Source organism: Ptychodera flava, chromosome 1 (genome assembly GCF_041260155.1).
Source record: "Ptychodera flava strain L36383 chromosome 1, AS_Pfla_20210202, whole genome shotgun sequence".
NCBI lineage: Eukaryota > Metazoa > Hemichordata > Enteropneusta > Ptychoderidae > Ptychodera > Ptychodera flava.
The window spans coordinates 33,068,616-33,086,836 of NC_091928.1; the positions used below are offsets into that span (position 1 = coordinate 33,068,616).

Consider the following 18,221-nt stretch of genomic DNA (forward strand, 5'->3'; position numbering starts at 1 on the left):
AAATTTAGAGTGTAAATTTTTTACTGTGAATTTTCTGTGGCTTTCTGCTTTAATTCTTCATTCCACCATTGCATCTGATAAGGGAGACTACAAGTATTTGAAAGCTTATTCTCCAGTAACATTTAGTTAATCATAGCGTTCTGGACATAGCTCAGATAAATTCAGAACAAAAATACAGAAAATTATCAATTCAGTTACTAACCCTCGAAAGTTCAAATCTACATCAGAGATGAACTGAGGTTTTCAAGCTTGTTTCCAGACAGCTATCTGTACACTCATATTCTTCAATTTCTGTACCAATAGCTTCTGTAATAACTCTTCGATTTCACGTTCATCCAACTTTTCACATCCTGAAAATAATGCAACAATAGGAATATGGCGACATGAGACTTCAAATGAAAGACAAGGTGGCCTTTTAGGCCAAGGAAAAGGGGTGACTTTTGTATACAGTGCCTCTTTTCGTCAATGTTACAAAATATTGGCTTCTTCGTGTCATCAAACTGATGAAAAGTAAAAGCAAAGCCAACTCTCATATGCTAAAACAATATTCTTCGATGTTTAACTAAAGTTTTAAATGTACATGCGATTGTGGTTACTAAAAGACATGTGTTAGCTGTGATTACGCAGCGGTAATGTGGCATATCGATCGCGCTCGGGTCAAGGGTCATCGCTCCAGTGATGACCCTTGACCGAGTGCGATCGATACCCCATGGCCCAAAACACTGCTGCGTATTCACAGCAGCCACTGAAAGAAATAAAGGTTTCTTCACGTAGTTAAGCTTTTTCAAAGTACAATACAATTCATTTCGAAGGATAATAATACAGATGCTTCAAAATCCAATACCATTTAATATTTTGGAGAGAAAACTTACCCTTTCTGGTCTTGCTTTCGCACGATCACGACTTCAGCGTGCGCTTACAAGAAAAATGTCGCAACTTCCGTTTTGATGCATCATGGGATAAGAAAAGGCACCAAACTTGAACACCAAGTGTTAAGAAGTAGAACGCCTCTTGCACGCCGATGTTAAAATTTAAACGTTCATAGTGGTTTTTTGATTTTCTTTTCAAAATTTCAAAATTTCAACCCGTAATAAACGTGTAAAATTATTTTGTATACTTCCTTTTTTAGAAAAAACATGCTTTCAGCAATTGTAGACCGGAAATATTTTCCACTTATTGTGAAATTCGTTACACCGAAATCCGTGTACGTATGCCGGACAGCGAGGCAGTAGTAAAGTTAATAAAGCCATTGTAAAGTAAAAAACACAAAAGATTGTTAATTGTTTCACAGTATTGTAAAATTTCTGTGATGCTGAGTTTTTGAACACTTGAAGGAGATAGTTGTTAACACTACGTGTTCAGGTTTAGAACATCATTGTTAATAATATGAACACTAGTGTTAACAATATGAACACTAGCCGTTCAAATTTGAACACCGACACGTACATTTTGAACGCGTAAAGACGCGTCTAGCGTCCGCTATTTTTACAGTGTAGTCTGTGATGTTCTACTTAATACATTGTACTATATTTTGTTGATAAGCTGGCAGGAATGTTGGTGTTTCTATTGGGATACTGGTTGTGAAAAAAATCAACTACTTTTATTAGTATTTAGTTAATTTTTTCTAATATGTAATGCGTTCCTTATCTGTTTCAGTTATCAAGTCCCATCAGTGCTGACTTATTATATATCAAGTTACTGCTTATGAAGTTTAAATCTGCATCTCAAATGAAAATTGAGGGCAGCACACGTATGTGCATTATATACGCCTGTTACGCTATCATGTAAACCCGCTTACTAACCAACCAGATGTTATGTGTATTTAAAGGGACAAAGTCGGCCATTTTTCATGAATTTTGTTTGATACATGATACAACTTGTTTGTCATGTTGAAAGATACTGACTGTATGGTGACCATGCATATATTCGACTCCGGTTTTAGACAAATTCAATGAAACCATCTCGAAAAAGAATTAGTGGTCATGACCATCTCGCGATGGTTTCATGTATCGTGTCTAAAACCGAGGTCAAATATATGAATGGTCACCAATTCATTCAGTATCTTTCAACATGTCAAACACTGTAAGTAAACACAAATTCATGAAAAATGGCCGACTTTGTCCCTTTAATTTCCTAAGCCATTACTCACAAATCTATACTAGGCTCTAATCATATCTGTGACTCTGTTGGCAGGGATTCTGATTGAATTCAATCGCAGGAATTTGACCTGTCTACCACTTGGCAAAGAAGATTTGCTGTTTGCATTGGTATATCATGGCAGCAATTTCAAAATCGAAGGCGGATATTCGCAAATTGAATAAATTATACATGGACCTGGAAATGCAACTTGCAGAGGATGATGTTAAAACAATGAAAATGTTGCTGTCTAATAATCAAATCACAAAAAGAGACGAAAAAACGTTGAAAAGCGCAACAGCAGTATTCCATTACTTGGAAGAGAGAGGTTTCATTGCAGAGAACAACTTGAAACTTCTAGAAAACATATTTGAGACCATGTATAGACCATTGCTTAGTGAATAGTGAAAAAATTTTGTGGAGACAGACGGAAAGAGAAAGAAAAAAAGACAGGTAATTCTCGCAGAAGTGATAGTATACTCTGAAATAGTTCACTGATTTAAGGCCTTAATTTAAAAATGCAACCCAGCAACTTTTCGGTAGAGGAGGGGGAGGGTTATTTTTTGCTTCATGCCCTTCCCAACACTGCCACAACATAATCAAAACACTTAACTGGTGAGCTTCCTACGAAATCTTCAAAAACCAGCTAAAACTGTAGCATCAAAGATAATAGGGAAGAATAAAAACAAACAGAACAAAAAACAATTTTGTAGCCAGATATACTTATTTGCAAAAATGTGGCAATGTTTCACAAATTGATATCTCAGTATGCCATAAATGTATTGAAGAAATTACATAAATGTTTAATCCAAAAGATGCGTGGATATGTTACCAACGAACCTTCCCTGAGAGCATTGAACAAGGTATTATCTTAGTATGTATGTCACTTTTATCTAATAGCAAATTGAAAAGGTTGAAGAAGTCCTCATCAATACATATTCTTTGTTGCTTCAAACAGATGATGGTACATCGCAGCAAGGTGATCCGGTGGATGAAACAGCTGGTGGCACTGGAAAAAAAAGGTTGCTTTTAAATTTCAATATATTTTGATGTTTTCAAAAAACACACATGCAAGGACTAATTGACAATGATTGTGTTATGACTTTGATTCCACCTTCTTGTAGGGACTTAAGTACAAAATATAGCTTAATTTCAGCTTTTGTCTTGCATAACGCAGAGAAAGCAAACCTGTTTTCAAATCTGTTGAGTTGCAATGGAAATACGTGAATTTTAATTTTTGCTAAACCACATAATTTTCTATGATATTTTGCCCAAAAATGTGAAAAAAAACCCCTGGAAATGGATATTTTCAAAGACCGGAAACTCAAATGTGTTCCAACGAGGGACTGGTCAGTTTCTACGGCCAGGGTGGGGGTCGGGGTGGATTCATGTTGGTCACCCTGTTATTGACTTTGGTCATGGACGCTTGCATGGACCCATGGCCCCCACCCCATGGGGATGGGGTGGGGGTTAGTGTGATTTTGAATGTCAACAAGTATACTTGACTTAACTACATCGTGCCAGTCACAAACATCATCATTCATTTCAGCGCACCATATAATGGCACATAACTCTATATATATCATATTAGGGGTTATTACACGAAGTTTTGGCGACACCGCTTCGTATTCGAGTGATGTGTCCGTATTTTGACAAGTTGCGGAGCAACGAATCAAAATGCGGACACATCACAAAAATACGACGCAGTATCGCCCAAATTTCGTGAATAACCCCTTTATCATACATGCATGCTTTGGTTATGACTGTTTTCCTACGGACGTTCCGAAATTAGCGACGAAATCAACTGAAATCGACCTTGCTTGCTCCTCGCTGTACTCATAAAAAGTTGGTTGCTAAGGAGTGATGACAACCGTATCACTTCTTGATATTATTCCGCTGTTGGGCCATTCCATTTCAAGGGAGGGTTTATGGCACACTTTTAAAGCGAACAATTTAAACATTAAGATGTCGACACAGGTTTTCACAATTTGAAGAAGATTTATTTTGAGCTTAAAATGGCGATGGAAGCACAAATTTGTACAATGAGTGTGTTTTCGTATTTTGAAACATAACCTTAACCCTTCATGAACGTTATGAGGCCCGCCAAAATCAGGTCAAAATACTCTCGCCGCGCCAGCGTTCGATTTCGAACTCAATCGAGTGTAAACAGCTGAGAGCATAGTTATAGAGCAGGCAGCTTTGTGACATGCACAATGAATGCACAGTGGATTTAATATCCGTACCAGTCAGTTTATCTCCAAGAATTATACATATCCTCAGCCGTCCAACATGCTGAATTTACCAATCCTAGAAAGGAATTTGTGCGGATTCGTGAAACGCGAAGTGAGTACACGTAAGCTGTAGCGTCGTGACTCGTTCGTGAAATGTTGCTGTACGAATAAAACATTGCAAAGGTATTTACATCGCCTGCTCATATATTTAGTTACTTGCTCGCCTAAATAGAACTAAACGCCTTTTACAACCTAAACGAAAGTTTGTCTTTCCCTAGTATCTTACATTATATCCAAAACCCGAACCGGACTAGATCAGGCTGTGAATCTCACTGACATGTACGAAATATAACATGTGCACCTTGTCTATCGTTACTATTTTCAGTGCGGTTGGATTTTTGTGTCTCATTTATGGCTGTAAACGATGTAATTTACCACCTAGATGCTTAAAACTCGTCAACAGGAAATTTGTCGTAGAGCGATTTTATCATGTTTCACTGTTAGCCGGGACCGTAATCTTTAACAGCGTAGACAATATGAAAACACGGTACCGTATTGGACCAGCCGTGAACGATCTTAACAGATGTCGGCAAAACATAAAAATTTTCAATGCGTTTGTTTGTATGTTTTTGGTACAACTGTACTTGTACCTAAGTGCAATGCCCGTGAACTGACTGCAAACAACAATTTTTGACTATAATCATAATTACGTTTCGTAGTGTCACAAGTCTCATTCGCTCAGCTGGTTTTTTTTTGTTTTTGTTTTTTAGTTCACCCTTCAGGTCCATGACTTTAATATATCACACATCCATATCAGAGATATCTTGATGTATGTAAATCGAAAATCTGTGTGGCAAAGTGTACTAAATATTATGGAATCTGCAGTTTATGTGAAAAGCATGACAAATTCCTGACCATTTTCTGTTTTCTCTGTGGGAATTCGGAATAAGAAGGCTGCATGCATCGACATTTCACAATACATTTGATCCAGTGACATATTTTAGAAAAAGAAAACTGACAATATAATTTTCGTTCTCATTGATGCAACTATTTTCCTATATGCCACAGGTTTTCAAGCAAAAGGTGGTGTTTATGAGTGAAATGATAATCAACAAAATGAAATGAATTTTTGTCATTATCAGCTCCGTTTTCATAGTTTCAACATTGAAAGAAAGGTTTTCTTAGACATTTGCCTACAACCTATGAAAAAAGCTCTCTGAGGCTTCTCAAGAGAAGTAATTCGAGTACTGGCAACTGTCTAATTACCAAATGAAGTTTATGATTTACTGATGTTCTCTCTTTTAAAGAATTGATTGACATCTATTTTTTACAACAGTTCTGGACTTCTGGTTAGGCAAATAAAATGCAAAATACATTCACAGCTCATTCAAAATGCTACATTTAACTTTAAACATCTTCATTCTATTGTTCAGGCGTGTTAAAGTACATATCTATTGTATTAATAATCCTGTCAATTTCTATCAATGGTGTTCAAGGTTTTTCTGCTGCACAGGGTATATTTTCATGTCTCAAAATTTAAATATCTGCAATATTTTTACAAAAATGAGCATATCGATATATCGAGGTCGATTTTACTGAAGGCAAAAGTGAGCGATCTGAACGTAAATATTATTATTATCAAACCTCTGTCTACAGCATAAAACTTCCATATGAATAGTAGTAGTACAGTACTCCAAAAGCGATGGAATCTTTCATTTCGGAGTTTTTGAAGTTATGTAAATATGGGAAATTAGGTTTTTTATAATTACATCACTCCAGAACCAAAGCACACCTAGTTGTTATTGTGTACTTCAGAAGAACGTGTTAGCTTTCGTGTTTATACTCAGCAAATAATGTAACACCCTGTTTGATGTTTAACACAATCACAATTTCACGCTCGTTTTTCGTGTCAAACAAGATATGATCTGACAATTTTTATTGGTTAAGCAGTGCAACTCTCTTGAATTACAAAACTGAGTGTTTCAGTACGGAGTCACCAAAGAGACAATTTACTAGTTTACTGACAAAACACGTCCATACAAAAGGATCTCTGTAACTTCATAGGCTAGTTGTGAAAAGTATAATTTTCCTTGCAACTTTCGAACAAAATTTAAGTATATATTGAACATGGTTGCTGAGTTATTTTCTTTGCTTTCAGGCGGCGTAGAAGCACGCTATTCATCCAATGAAGAAAGCAGTAACCCTTCTGGTAAGTTTCCTATCACAATCACAGAAATGTATTAAAGAAACGCGTACACTTATACACTGTAAAGTTAAGTGTTCAAGGATAGAACACCAATTAAACGCCTTTTTGTAACACTTTTTGAACGCGTCCAGACGTTCAGAAATTTAACACTACGTGTTCAACCAACGTTCAATTTTTGAACACACGTGTGCAGATTTTGAACGCTACGTGTTCATCAGACATTATATTGAACACCATGGTGTTCCATATCTGAACACACGTTGCACGGGAAATGTGTTCAAAAAATTGAACGCCTTTACGCGTTCAAAGGGCTGTAACACTTTTGAACGCATGGACGCCGTTCAACGATAAGCGTGTTAAAGGCTAGAACACATGATGCGCGCTTGTTGAACACCTTTAATTTGGGCGTTCACGGGGTGTTTAAGCCTTGAAATAACATTACAGACCATTGATATCCAGTAAAATTATTTTATTCTAAAAATACACGAAACATTTCTAGAGTAAAATACAATATTTTACTGTAAAATGGGCAAATAAACATTGCAACTTGTATGTAAAGTTTGTCACAGGAAAATACCAACAGTGTTAACACCTTCCTATCAAAAACATAAGCAATAAAAATCACCGTTTCATGTTCATACTTGTTTAAAATGTACAAAAATCATCTGAAAAAGCTCAAAATTTGGCATACTTATTGTGTTGCAAAGAAGTATATGTATGAAATGCATAATCCATTTTGTAAGATGGTTTCTTAAAGACATTTCCTCTTGTATAGAAAATTGCAAATTTAGAAGAAAAAACAAGTTAGTCTAGGCTTCTCTGGTTCACATGGTATATAGTTGTCCACACTAAAGTAAACACAACATGTCAAGTTGTCAAAGTGTCACAGTAAGGCACAACATGCAGAAAGTGGGGAAAGTAGGTCCTTGGCAGGGTAAAACCTATTTCCTTGTCCAACAAAGTCCTTCATAAACAAAAAGGTTTGTTTGCTTGTAATATCTTTAAATAAACCCTGAAATAAATCGGTGACATTTCAAAAATTTACTTCTCAGAAATTTAAAACATATTCGTAAAGACCTTTCAAATTCTGGTGTACCCTGCTATTAATTTTTATACAATTTTTTTTACCAAAAATGGTAAAAATCACCCTTAAAATAAAAAAAATGTACATTTCATCATAACTTGATATATCACATTCTGGTAATCCCTAATGTCTTAAAAATGTCTGAAATGTCTTTAATGTCCTAAAAATACAAAGTTGCAAATTTCTGCATAATTTGAACAATCTGAAAAAGACTATCAGTAGAGATCTATGTCCTAATATCAAACCTGTTCGATTAACAGTTTTGAAAAAGATTTTTTAAAGATTTTTTGACCAAAAATGACAAAAATTGCCATGAAATATAAAAATTTGAATATTTCATCACAACTAGCACAAATTTGACTAAGGTCATTTTTAGGGACATGTTTACCAAATAAGACGTCAGTAAAAGAGAAGAAGATTTTTGCCAAAAAATAGCAAAATTAGCCTCAAAAATATAAATTTGCATATTTCATCATAATTTGAACATATCTGATTAATCCCTTGGGACCTGTAATCCAAATATTAAAGGATTCGTACTGGCTGTTTTGAAGATGTACAAATTTGAGGACAATGCTACACATCAACCTATTTAGCTAACAGCAAAGCTAAAAACCAGCTGCTAAGTACAAGAGACGTGTTGAGCTACAATACAAAATAATCTACGATTTGGTAGCAGGCTATGATCAACTAAATGTTACAAGGGCATAGGCTTTCAAAGACGTGACGTCTCCTTCATCAGATGCAAGGGGGGGAGAAAAATTGAAGCAGAAAGTGACAGAAAATTCAGAGTGAAAATTTCAGAAAAAAAAGTAATTCAGAGTGGACATTTTACTCTGAATGGTCTGTCGCTTCAGCTTTAATAAATAAGCGAGACTACACGTCTGTGAAAGCTTATTCTCCGGCAACATTTAGTTGATCATAGCATGCTACCAAAGCTTAGATTAATTCAGAACAAAATACAGAAATTTATCAAAATTCAGTTACTGACCCTTGAAAGTTTAAATCTACATTAGAGATGAACTGAGTTCTCAAGCTTGTTTCCAGACAGCTACCTGTACACTCATCTTCTTCGTTATCTGTACCACCAGCTTCTATAACAACTCTTCGATTTTCAGTTAAATCCAACTTTTTACATCCTGAAAAAATGCAACAGTAGGTAATATGGCGAGATGAGACTTTAAATGAAAGACAAGGGGCTGATAAGGTTAAGGAAAAGGGGAGACAGTGCCTCTCTTCAATACTGCTACAAAATATTTGCTGCTTCTTGTCATCAACTGATTAAAATAAAAAGCCAAACTCTCATATGCTAAAACATACATTGTGTACTCTACGATGTTTAACTGATGTTTTACATGCGATTGTGTCTACTAAAAGACATGTGTTAGCTGTGATTACGCAGCGGTACTATGCAAGGCGTATCGGTCGCGCTCAGGTCAAGGGTAATCGCTACAGTTGTGTTGCGATGACCCTTGACCCGAGTGAGATCGATCGATAGGCTATGGCCAAAAGTGCCACTGCATAGTCATAGCTAGTTGTTGGTATAGTAGCCACTGAAAGAAAAAAGGTTTCTTCACGTAGTAAGCTATTTCAAGGTACAATACAATTAATTTCAAAGGACGATAATATAGATGCTTCAAAAATCTAATACCGTTTACTATTTTGGAGAGGAAACTTACCCTTTCTGGTCTTGCTTCCGCACGATCACGACTTCAGGGTGCGCTTACAAGAAAAATGTCGCAACTTCCGTTTTGATGCATCATGGGATAGGAAAAGACACCAAACTTGAACACCAAGTGTTTAGAAGTAGAACGCCTCTTGCACGCCGATGTTGACATTAAAACGTTCATGGTGGTTTTCTGATTTTCTTTTCTAATTCTTAAACTTTCAACCCGTAATAAACGTGTAAAATTATTTTGTATACTTCCTTTTTAGAAAAAACATCCTTTTAGCAATTGTAGGCCGGAAATATTTTTCACTTAGTGTGAAATTCGTTACACCAAAATCCGTGTACGTTTGCCGGACAGTGAAGCAATAGTAAATTTAATATAGTCATTGTAAGTAAAAAACACAAGACTGTTAATTGTTTCACAGTATTGTAAAATTTCTGTGATGCTGAGTTTGTGAACACTTGAAGGAGATCGTTGTTAACACATAGTGTTCAGGTTTAGAACATCATTGTTAATATTATGAACACTAGTGTTAACGTTAACAATATGAACACAAGCCGTTCAAATTTGAACACCGACATGTACATTTTGAACGCGTAAAGACGCGTCTAGCGTCCGCTATTTTTACAGTATAAGTCCAGTTGATGGAGGAATATTAAAATGAATGTTGCCGTCAATGATATTTTTTGGAAACATACTAGCTATGCCTCTTTATTGCTGTAAAGACCTAGGCTGGCACATGATCTCACTTTTGGTTTTCCCCCACCCTAACGCCAATGGCGAATCTCAAACTGTAATATAAGCAAAAGTGGGTTACGTAAATTGTGTGTAATTTCTTTCTGTTGAAATTTACATGGTGATATTTCATCGACTGAGGTTTAAAAGTACTAATTACTAAATACACACATCTTACTGCCTTCTCTTATTTGCTTAGGTTCATCAGCCTTACTTATCTGTAACAAATGGAATAATGGTTTGGATCGGGTAGCTATTGTCAATCAGAGTCTTGCTACTCAATTAGCAAAGAAAGTTCCAACATATTCTACAATTTTGGACGTCAAAGATTACAACATCACTGAAGATAAAGAAACGGGCGTGAGATTGGTCAGTCCTGATAAAGAGGTTGTGAATCGACTTCCCAACAGGACGCCAAACATCGAATGGCTTTTGGTCAGCCATGCAAGCTATTTCAGTCACCTAAAGTCTGACATCTCTGGTATTGGTCTTGTGCTAGGACATTTTGCAGTAGATGGAGACAACCAACATCTGGCTAATGCAGGTTTGAACATCAAGAACGAAGTTGCCTGTGATTCGCAATTTATTTTGTTCAACCATGAAGTGGGAGAAGATTGTGGAAACATCGACGTAGAAAACAGTGCCTGCGAAATCGCGAGCAGGGCTAGCGCTATCTTTTCTGTTGGTCCATATGTGTACAATCACTACAGCATTAAATATCAGGCTTTGAATTCCGTCGAACATGTGTGTTACTATCCTGATCTGAACAAGCAGTTCTCAGATACCGTGGTGAAGCCATACGAGGGCAGCCATAAGCAAATTCTGACAATTTGCAACGTAAAGTCAAGGGACGACTTCTGTAGATATGATGTGGTCGCAATGGCAATGGGGAAGGTTGGCGAGAAATTCCATGGTGTGCATGAAACAGTTCCTGTTTGGAAGTTGTATGGTGTAAATGAAAGTATTAGTAATGACTTCAGAGAATATCTCATCGATAAATCAGACTGTAGATACCTGAACATTCCCGCGCCATACACAGTTGTTTCTAAGGCTACCTTAAAGACGGCAATCCAGCAAAGTGTCTTGCTGTTAGCACCAGAGAAGAAGGACCCATTCAACTTTGCGGCATATCTCGCCATGCAGGCTGGTCTTCCCACACTGGTTCCTAGCTGCTCTGGCATCAAGGTTTTCCTGGATAGGCTCTTTCCAGGGGATGACTACAGCGATTACTGCAGTGTGGACACAGGATTCTATGACAACACAGCAGAAACGGACAGTAAAAACTGGTGTGATAAAATCATCAGTAGAATCAACCCTAGGACGTGTAGTGTTGCCTTCAAGAGAGCTGATGAAATTAAAAAGAAGCTGGTCGACAACCCTACAATTTTAAAGTCTCAAAAGCAATTCTTACATAAATGCCAGGAGGTTTTGAAGTTTCAGAATGGTGAGTGACTTGTCCTTGAGTCAAATTGAGAAATTTCAAAAACATACAAGCGCTTGAACACAGCCGATTAAATCAACGCCTATTCAATCGTCTACAATATTCCAGGCTCTGAATGAAAGCTGGCCCTGAGTAGCTCAAATTAAATCATAAGGTACATCAGCAAAGATCATACGCATCACTCTGATTTACTGCTTGTGTTACCGTACCTAAAATGTGAATAAAATGCGAAGTAGTACCATCATAGCCCAGTGAAAATTCGTAACATTTTATCGACAGATTTACTGAAACGTCTTTAAAATTGTTGGCCACCCAGTTATCCACAATTTAGCTAAGGCATCCAGCATATGACCTACATCGAAATCTGTATATACTTAGATGAAAACAGAAACATGTAATTTTGTTAACGCAACAGGTGACGCTGAAGGAAGACAGAGAACAATATCATCGGGTAGTGCTTTATCCTTAGCGTCTATTGATGAAAGTCCAGACGATGACTTTGATGGCATGAAATCACCAGAAAAGGTATCACCGTTTACATGTTACTTCTCATGTTCATTCTTTATATCCTAGAATTACGTAAATATATAATGAAGCATTTCTCATTATAATAATGGAAATCTAGATAACTAAAGAAGACAGAATGAGCAACTTCTCTTTGAAAAATGATATTTAGCGAACATTATGTTGCTTGCGTAATATTCGCGTATACTAATCCATACACACTGAAATTATATGACATGACATTTCATATGACATTTTACAAAGTAATGCGTTTATTATTTTATATGCTTAAATGAATCTCCATATCTTGTAGTTCGTCTTTCAATATGTATGCACGGAGATATTTAATGGTAATACCAGTATAGGTATAGGTATTTGCTGCGAAATTCTTTTTTTATAAATTTCGATATCATGTTAGCCCAAATATGATTTCTCTGTTGTTCCACTATCTTTATTTTTCAGCAATATCGTGCATCTTATCATTCTGGTAAATCATATGGATAAAGTAGTATGCTTACTGGTCAATGCCCTTCTGAGAATGGTTTGAGTTTGATTAGCTACATGAATATATGGAATAATTAGTTTAGAAAGATCATTTTGGCTTAGTAATGAACAAGAAAAATCTAGCATTGTCTCCTGTGTATGTGCATTTCTATAAAGTAGTATACTTCATTTCGTATCGTGACTCTGTACATCATTCATTTTGGGAAAGTATCAGTGAGATTTTGCGCCAGAGACATTTACTTAAATATATTTTATGTTGATTTATAGGTCTCCACTCAAAGAAGCACAAAGTGGACAGGGCAACTGACGGCCCTAAGAGCTGAGAAAGACGACTATGAAACTTTGAAAGTCTATAAAATTGGTAAGCACAAAAATATCAAATTGGCGAAGGGTAAGGGATTTTTTTCTTTTAACTGTTCGTGCAATCTAGGCAAAGTTCATGTACCGATATCACATTGCCCATATTGTGCATAAGAATGCCACATAATCCGTGGCACGATTCGGCCAACCAATAAACCAATTTGCATTTTCAAAAAAGAAAATCGAAATGGAGCTAATTTTCAATTTCAAATGGTTTTATCATCTTGATTATTAACTTTTAGGCCTATTTCTAAATTTAAAATCTTGGGCTGAGATTGAAATATAGGAAACAGGTGTATACTGCTTTGAGGATGGCACTTTACGGCCAATCAAATTTCCCTTTATTTCCCACAATTCGTATTTCCGTTTTTTCAATTTCCAATATACCAAATGTCCGATTTTCCCATTTCATTTGGGGCGTGGCCCAGTATCTTTTCATACTATGCCGGAAATAATTGTATCGAATTGGAATTAAGGTGTAACATTTATCTCAGTGTGACTAAATGTACTATGGCGGGGCTTGGTTACGATAATTGGCACAAGATACTTTTAAAAATTAGCGGGAATGAGGTACTGGTCAGTCACGGTTTCTTCGGCCTTGGAGGCCAGTGGATTCGTGGGAGTCACCCCTGTTTTTCACTTTCGTGATGGGGTCACCTATTTGGAAATGCCCAATTATAGGGGGTCAGTGTAGTTTTTAAATTTCGACACGGGCTCATACTTGCCTAAAATGCATCGTGCTAGTCATGAATTTCATCATTCAGTTTCATTTTTCGGTGCGCCCTTTGGGCGCGTAACTTTACTAATATGAGGTTATTACGAAAATACCGAAAAGGATGCACGAGGACATTGGCGCAGCGTATCGCTCGACGCGAAGCGGAGGGTGATGCACGGCGCCAATGTCATAGTGCATCCTTTGCGGTATTTTCGTGATAATCTTATTATTATACATCTGGGCATCAAATTGTCTAGCTGTGCAGCTATCTGTTGGCGGGGTAGGGTGCGTGGCTATGCAGGTCATCAAAAGGTCAATCCCGCCTTTTGATGACCCACATAGCGGCGCACGCTACCACCCCAACAATAGCTGCGTTACCACAGTTACAAACTGTCAGAGTAGTGACCGTTTTAGTGCAATATCAACATATTTTTCTTCCGATTTATAGTGCAAATGTAGGACGCTATCTCAGACGGATTCTGCAAGCTCTGGAGTGTGTGTACTAGTACTACACATATACGTACAGAGCGCGCGAGGCTGAACAAACTGGCCAGTCCCTAACATGATCGTCTCACATACTTGAAGACAAGAAAAAAACTGTTCTTTGGTTGGTAGAGTGCGCGTACACTTCAGGCCATGAATTTAAGTTGGTGCGTTCAGCCGCAAGAAATTCAAGAAGTGGGTGATAAAGGAAGAAGTCAACGCGAAATTGGTGTTCGTCTCCAAAATGTTTTGCCCAGGGAATGTGGTATCGCTGAACGAAACGTTAGACGATGGTGTCTCAAACATGACATCAAACGCCTTTAAGGTCAAGATTTTGATCGGGTTGGAACAGGTGCAATTTTATAAAGTGAGCCGGCATACGGATTAAAACTATGATTGGTTACTTAGATCATTATGAGGAGAACATCATTGCGTACAAAGATTGACAGCTGAATAAATTGATCAGATAAAATTAAATGTGGATGCCGCGCTCTGATTGGGCTGATGACTGTCACAATTTTACACAATGTTCCAGTTTGCGACGTTGACGGGAAGCGCGCAAAACTTCAGCAGGTCAGGTCAAACTGATTATATCGGACTTTCCTTTCCGGCGGCCGCAACACTATTGTTCTTTGTATGTTCGTTACTCGATCCATTGAACGACTTGCCCGCGCAAACAACTGTCACAATTTGATGCATTCCTAGGCCAAAGATAGATACTATCAGCTGCCACGCCCCAAATGAAATGGGAAAATCGGACATTTGGTATATTGGAAATTGAAAAAACGGAAATACGAATTGTGGGAAATAGAGTTTGTCAGAGGGAAATTTGAATGGCCGTAAAGTGCCATCCTCACAGCAGTATACACCTGTTTCCTATATTTCAATCTCAGCCCAAAGATTTTAAATTTAGAAATAGGCCTAAAAGTTAATAATCAAGATGATAAAACCATTTGAAAATTGAAAATAAGCTCCATTTCGATTTTCTTTTTTGAAAATGCAAATTGGTTTATTGGTTGGCCGAATTGTGCCACGGATTGTTATACCACATGAACGTTTAATCTCGAATCACTAACCACTAAGAACATGCTGCTGCTTCCATTTAACGTCCACAAATATATAGCTAAAACTTGTTAAATACGTAAGTACACCAACATACTATGTAATTTATTTTATTGACATGTCATAATAATTACGTGTCTCTAGCTGTACACAAAAAGGTGTAAAAAGAAATTTAAGTTCATTTGATTTATTCTTGCAGGCAAAGCGGCACAAAAGTGTATCTCGGTATTAATGAGGAAAAGCAATCACCAGTTGCTGTAAAGATTATCAAAACTAATGAAGTAGAGTCAAACCAAAAAGAAATCGAAAGTAAAATGTCGAAGAAGAGCAGCATCAAAAAATCAAAGCATATTGTTCAACAACACGTGCGTAAATCTTATGTATACTGATCATGATGCCTCAGAGAATAAGACACTAACTGGTATCGAGAGGACACTCGTTAGAGTAAAACACTACCAGCAAAGCACAAAGCTTCAATTATGTCTACCAACTCATAAAATGTGTGGTTAGGATGAAAAACTGTGTTTCGAAATGGGCGGGCGAAGATCAATGACAAAAATACCAAGATCCTTCAGCCTCCAGTGATTCATAGTCTTGCTAAAGAATTCATAGCTTTGAATCAGTTCCTTTTTCCAGTGGGGTTAACTTTAGTGGTCTTGGCAGGGAGACAATAAACTATTAGCCTCATCACTTTAAAAGGTGTAAGATGCTGAAATAAAATTTTATCGAAAATAAGTATGCTTGTAAAATATTAGTACCTTGTGTAAAATTGCTCCATTAGTGATTTCCACAGCATAACTCCTCTCTTTATAACAAACACTTAGCTTATCAATTCTTTACTGACGTAGCTTGCAACTACGAAAATCTCATTCTAATGACCAGAAAAATAAATTTTGTCCACTTCGTTAACATAATTAATGACTCTCTTTTTCAATGATTTTCTCTGAAGAATTCGATATCGTTGAGAAAAATGTACAATAATTTTCACTGAAACTACCAGTATATCCCGACTAAATCAGACGTGATTTCTTCTTCAAAGGATGTCATCGAACATGGTGAGCATCTGTATATTGTCATGGAACTGTGCGAGAGAACATTGAATGATCATATGAAACAAAATAAAGACATGCCACTGAAGGAAAGGAAACAACTGGTCCTTGACATGCTGACAGGTCTGAAATGTCTACATGAGGATGCAAACATTGTCCATCGGGATTTAAAAGTAAGCGTTTATAATTACTTTAAGACTACTTCACACTATAAATTTGACCATTAAGCAGATCATACCTTTAAAATACCTATGTCTGAATAAAATTAAAGTGACTTCTGCTTGATTAGTCAGTTGACTTTCACAGCACACAATTGTTAAAGTGATCACATGAAGCTTATTTAACCTGTTTGTCATTAAAGTTTACTCGTTTGTTTTGACAATATGTATCTATTTGAACAAGATAATATTATTGCTTTTGCACAGATCCATTGATGTCAATTTCATTCCTTCATTCTATTGCAATTTCAATGGGATTTCAATAATGCAAAATTACTATCCTCACATAGTGTTTGACAGTGACACCTATGCTCTAATATGCAAAATCAATACAATGTTATGAGATGAATACTGATGACTGACGCAATTTAAATAGAAAGATTATGATTACTTATTATACAATTTCAAATCAATAACGTTGGTTACCAGAATTGTAAGAGATAGTACAGGGTCTGATATAAACAATTCGCAATATTTCAGCCTCAGAATATATTAATTGGCATTGATGGTAAAGCCAAACTTAGTGATTTTGGAATAAGTCGTCAGCTGGATATAATGAAGACCAGCAAGACTTTCCAGACAGAAGCAGCAGGCAAGTCCACAATTTATGTATTTTATAAATTGTAACAACAGTTTTCCATGATCTGCTCACTTATTTCGAACAATATCAGGCTATTCCCTCTAAACAAAATTAAGAAAATAAAGATCGTCGCGCCCTCCTACGAATAAATCGAATCTATTTAACATGACTTTTACGAAAGCAGCGTATGCCACATTCTTGTTCGTTTCATTTGCAACGTCTCAAATTTGAACATTGAACATTTGAATATTGCACATTTGAATCATCCACAATACAATTACTATCGATTTTGCAGGCACTCAATTCTGGCTGTCCACAGAAGCAATGAATTGTGAGCAAGGCAAATCGGACTGTAGTCTTAAAGGTGATATCCAGGTAAAACTATACGTCTACCATTCTTGTTATCGGTGTGCGCTACGCCAGAGGTTCACGGTTTTGAGGCTTTGTTAAGATTAGAATTTGCCAATATTTTACTCAATTTATTTCTTGCATTGGTCTTGAAGGTTGCGGGGATGTTGATGTATTACATATTATCTAATGGTCGACACCCATTTGGCACACAAGGCTCACCACAAGAGATCTCGGAAACTCAAAGAAGTATATCCATTGGAAAATACAGTCTTTCTGACCTCAACTGCGTTATGGGAGAACACTTGATATCTTTGATGCTATCAAAAGAACGTGGAAAGCGACCATCAATTAATGAAGTACTGGGGTATGTTTTATATAATTTGATACATTTCTACATACATAAATCTAAATATGTACCTTTACCCGACTAAGATCATGTAGCGAAGTTCAATACGATACAGTGGTAATCAGTAAGGCATTGAATGGACTGGTATTTCACAAAACAACAGTGTGAGTCGACGTAATTACCGTGATTATTCCAACAATACTACATGAGCCAGTACAGTGATAACAAACATACCATTCTCGGTCCGTATAAGTGCAATCTTATAACTTACAGCTTCCGTTGTATCATTCACTTCTCCGCTCTTGTAAAGTGGAACAAATTTCTTTCAATAACATTATCATATTGAAAGAATGGATCAGGATGCAAAATTAACTATCAAATCTTTACTTGTTGTAATATCTTAAGTATGTTTTATTTATTTCTATTAGAGTGACCCTGAAGGAGGCAGTCTGTGCACTGCCGACATGTTGATTAAATAAAGATTATTTTCTTGAAGACGAACTCTGGTCGAACACGCTTCTTTTCCTACCATTATATCAAATCCAATAA

At 36.7% G+C, this 18,221-nt stretch overlaps 1 protein-coding gene across 1 annotated transcript; it reads left to right on the plus strand.

The window, feature by feature from the left end:
* Window positions 1–2,193: 2,193 nt before the first annotated feature.
* Window positions 2,194–17,540, plus strand: LOC139137757 (uncharacterized). The gene is made up of 11 exons (XM_070706052.1): window positions 2,194–2,589; window positions 3,095–3,158; window positions 6,526–6,576; window positions 10,259–11,503; window positions 11,916–12,025; window positions 12,776–12,899; window positions 15,328–15,493; window positions 16,168–16,350; window positions 16,876–16,987; window positions 17,271–17,350; window positions 17,479–17,540. Exons 2-7 carry the CDS (start codon window positions 3,095–3,097, stop codon window positions 15,387–15,389), a joined length of 1,656 nt encoding a protein of 551 aa, XP_070562153.1. The 5' UTR covers window positions 2,194–2,589; the 3' UTR covers window positions 15,390–15,493; window positions 16,168–16,350; window positions 16,876–16,987; window positions 17,271–17,350; window positions 17,479–17,540.
* The last annotated feature ends 681 nt before the right edge of the window (window positions 17,541–18,221 follow it).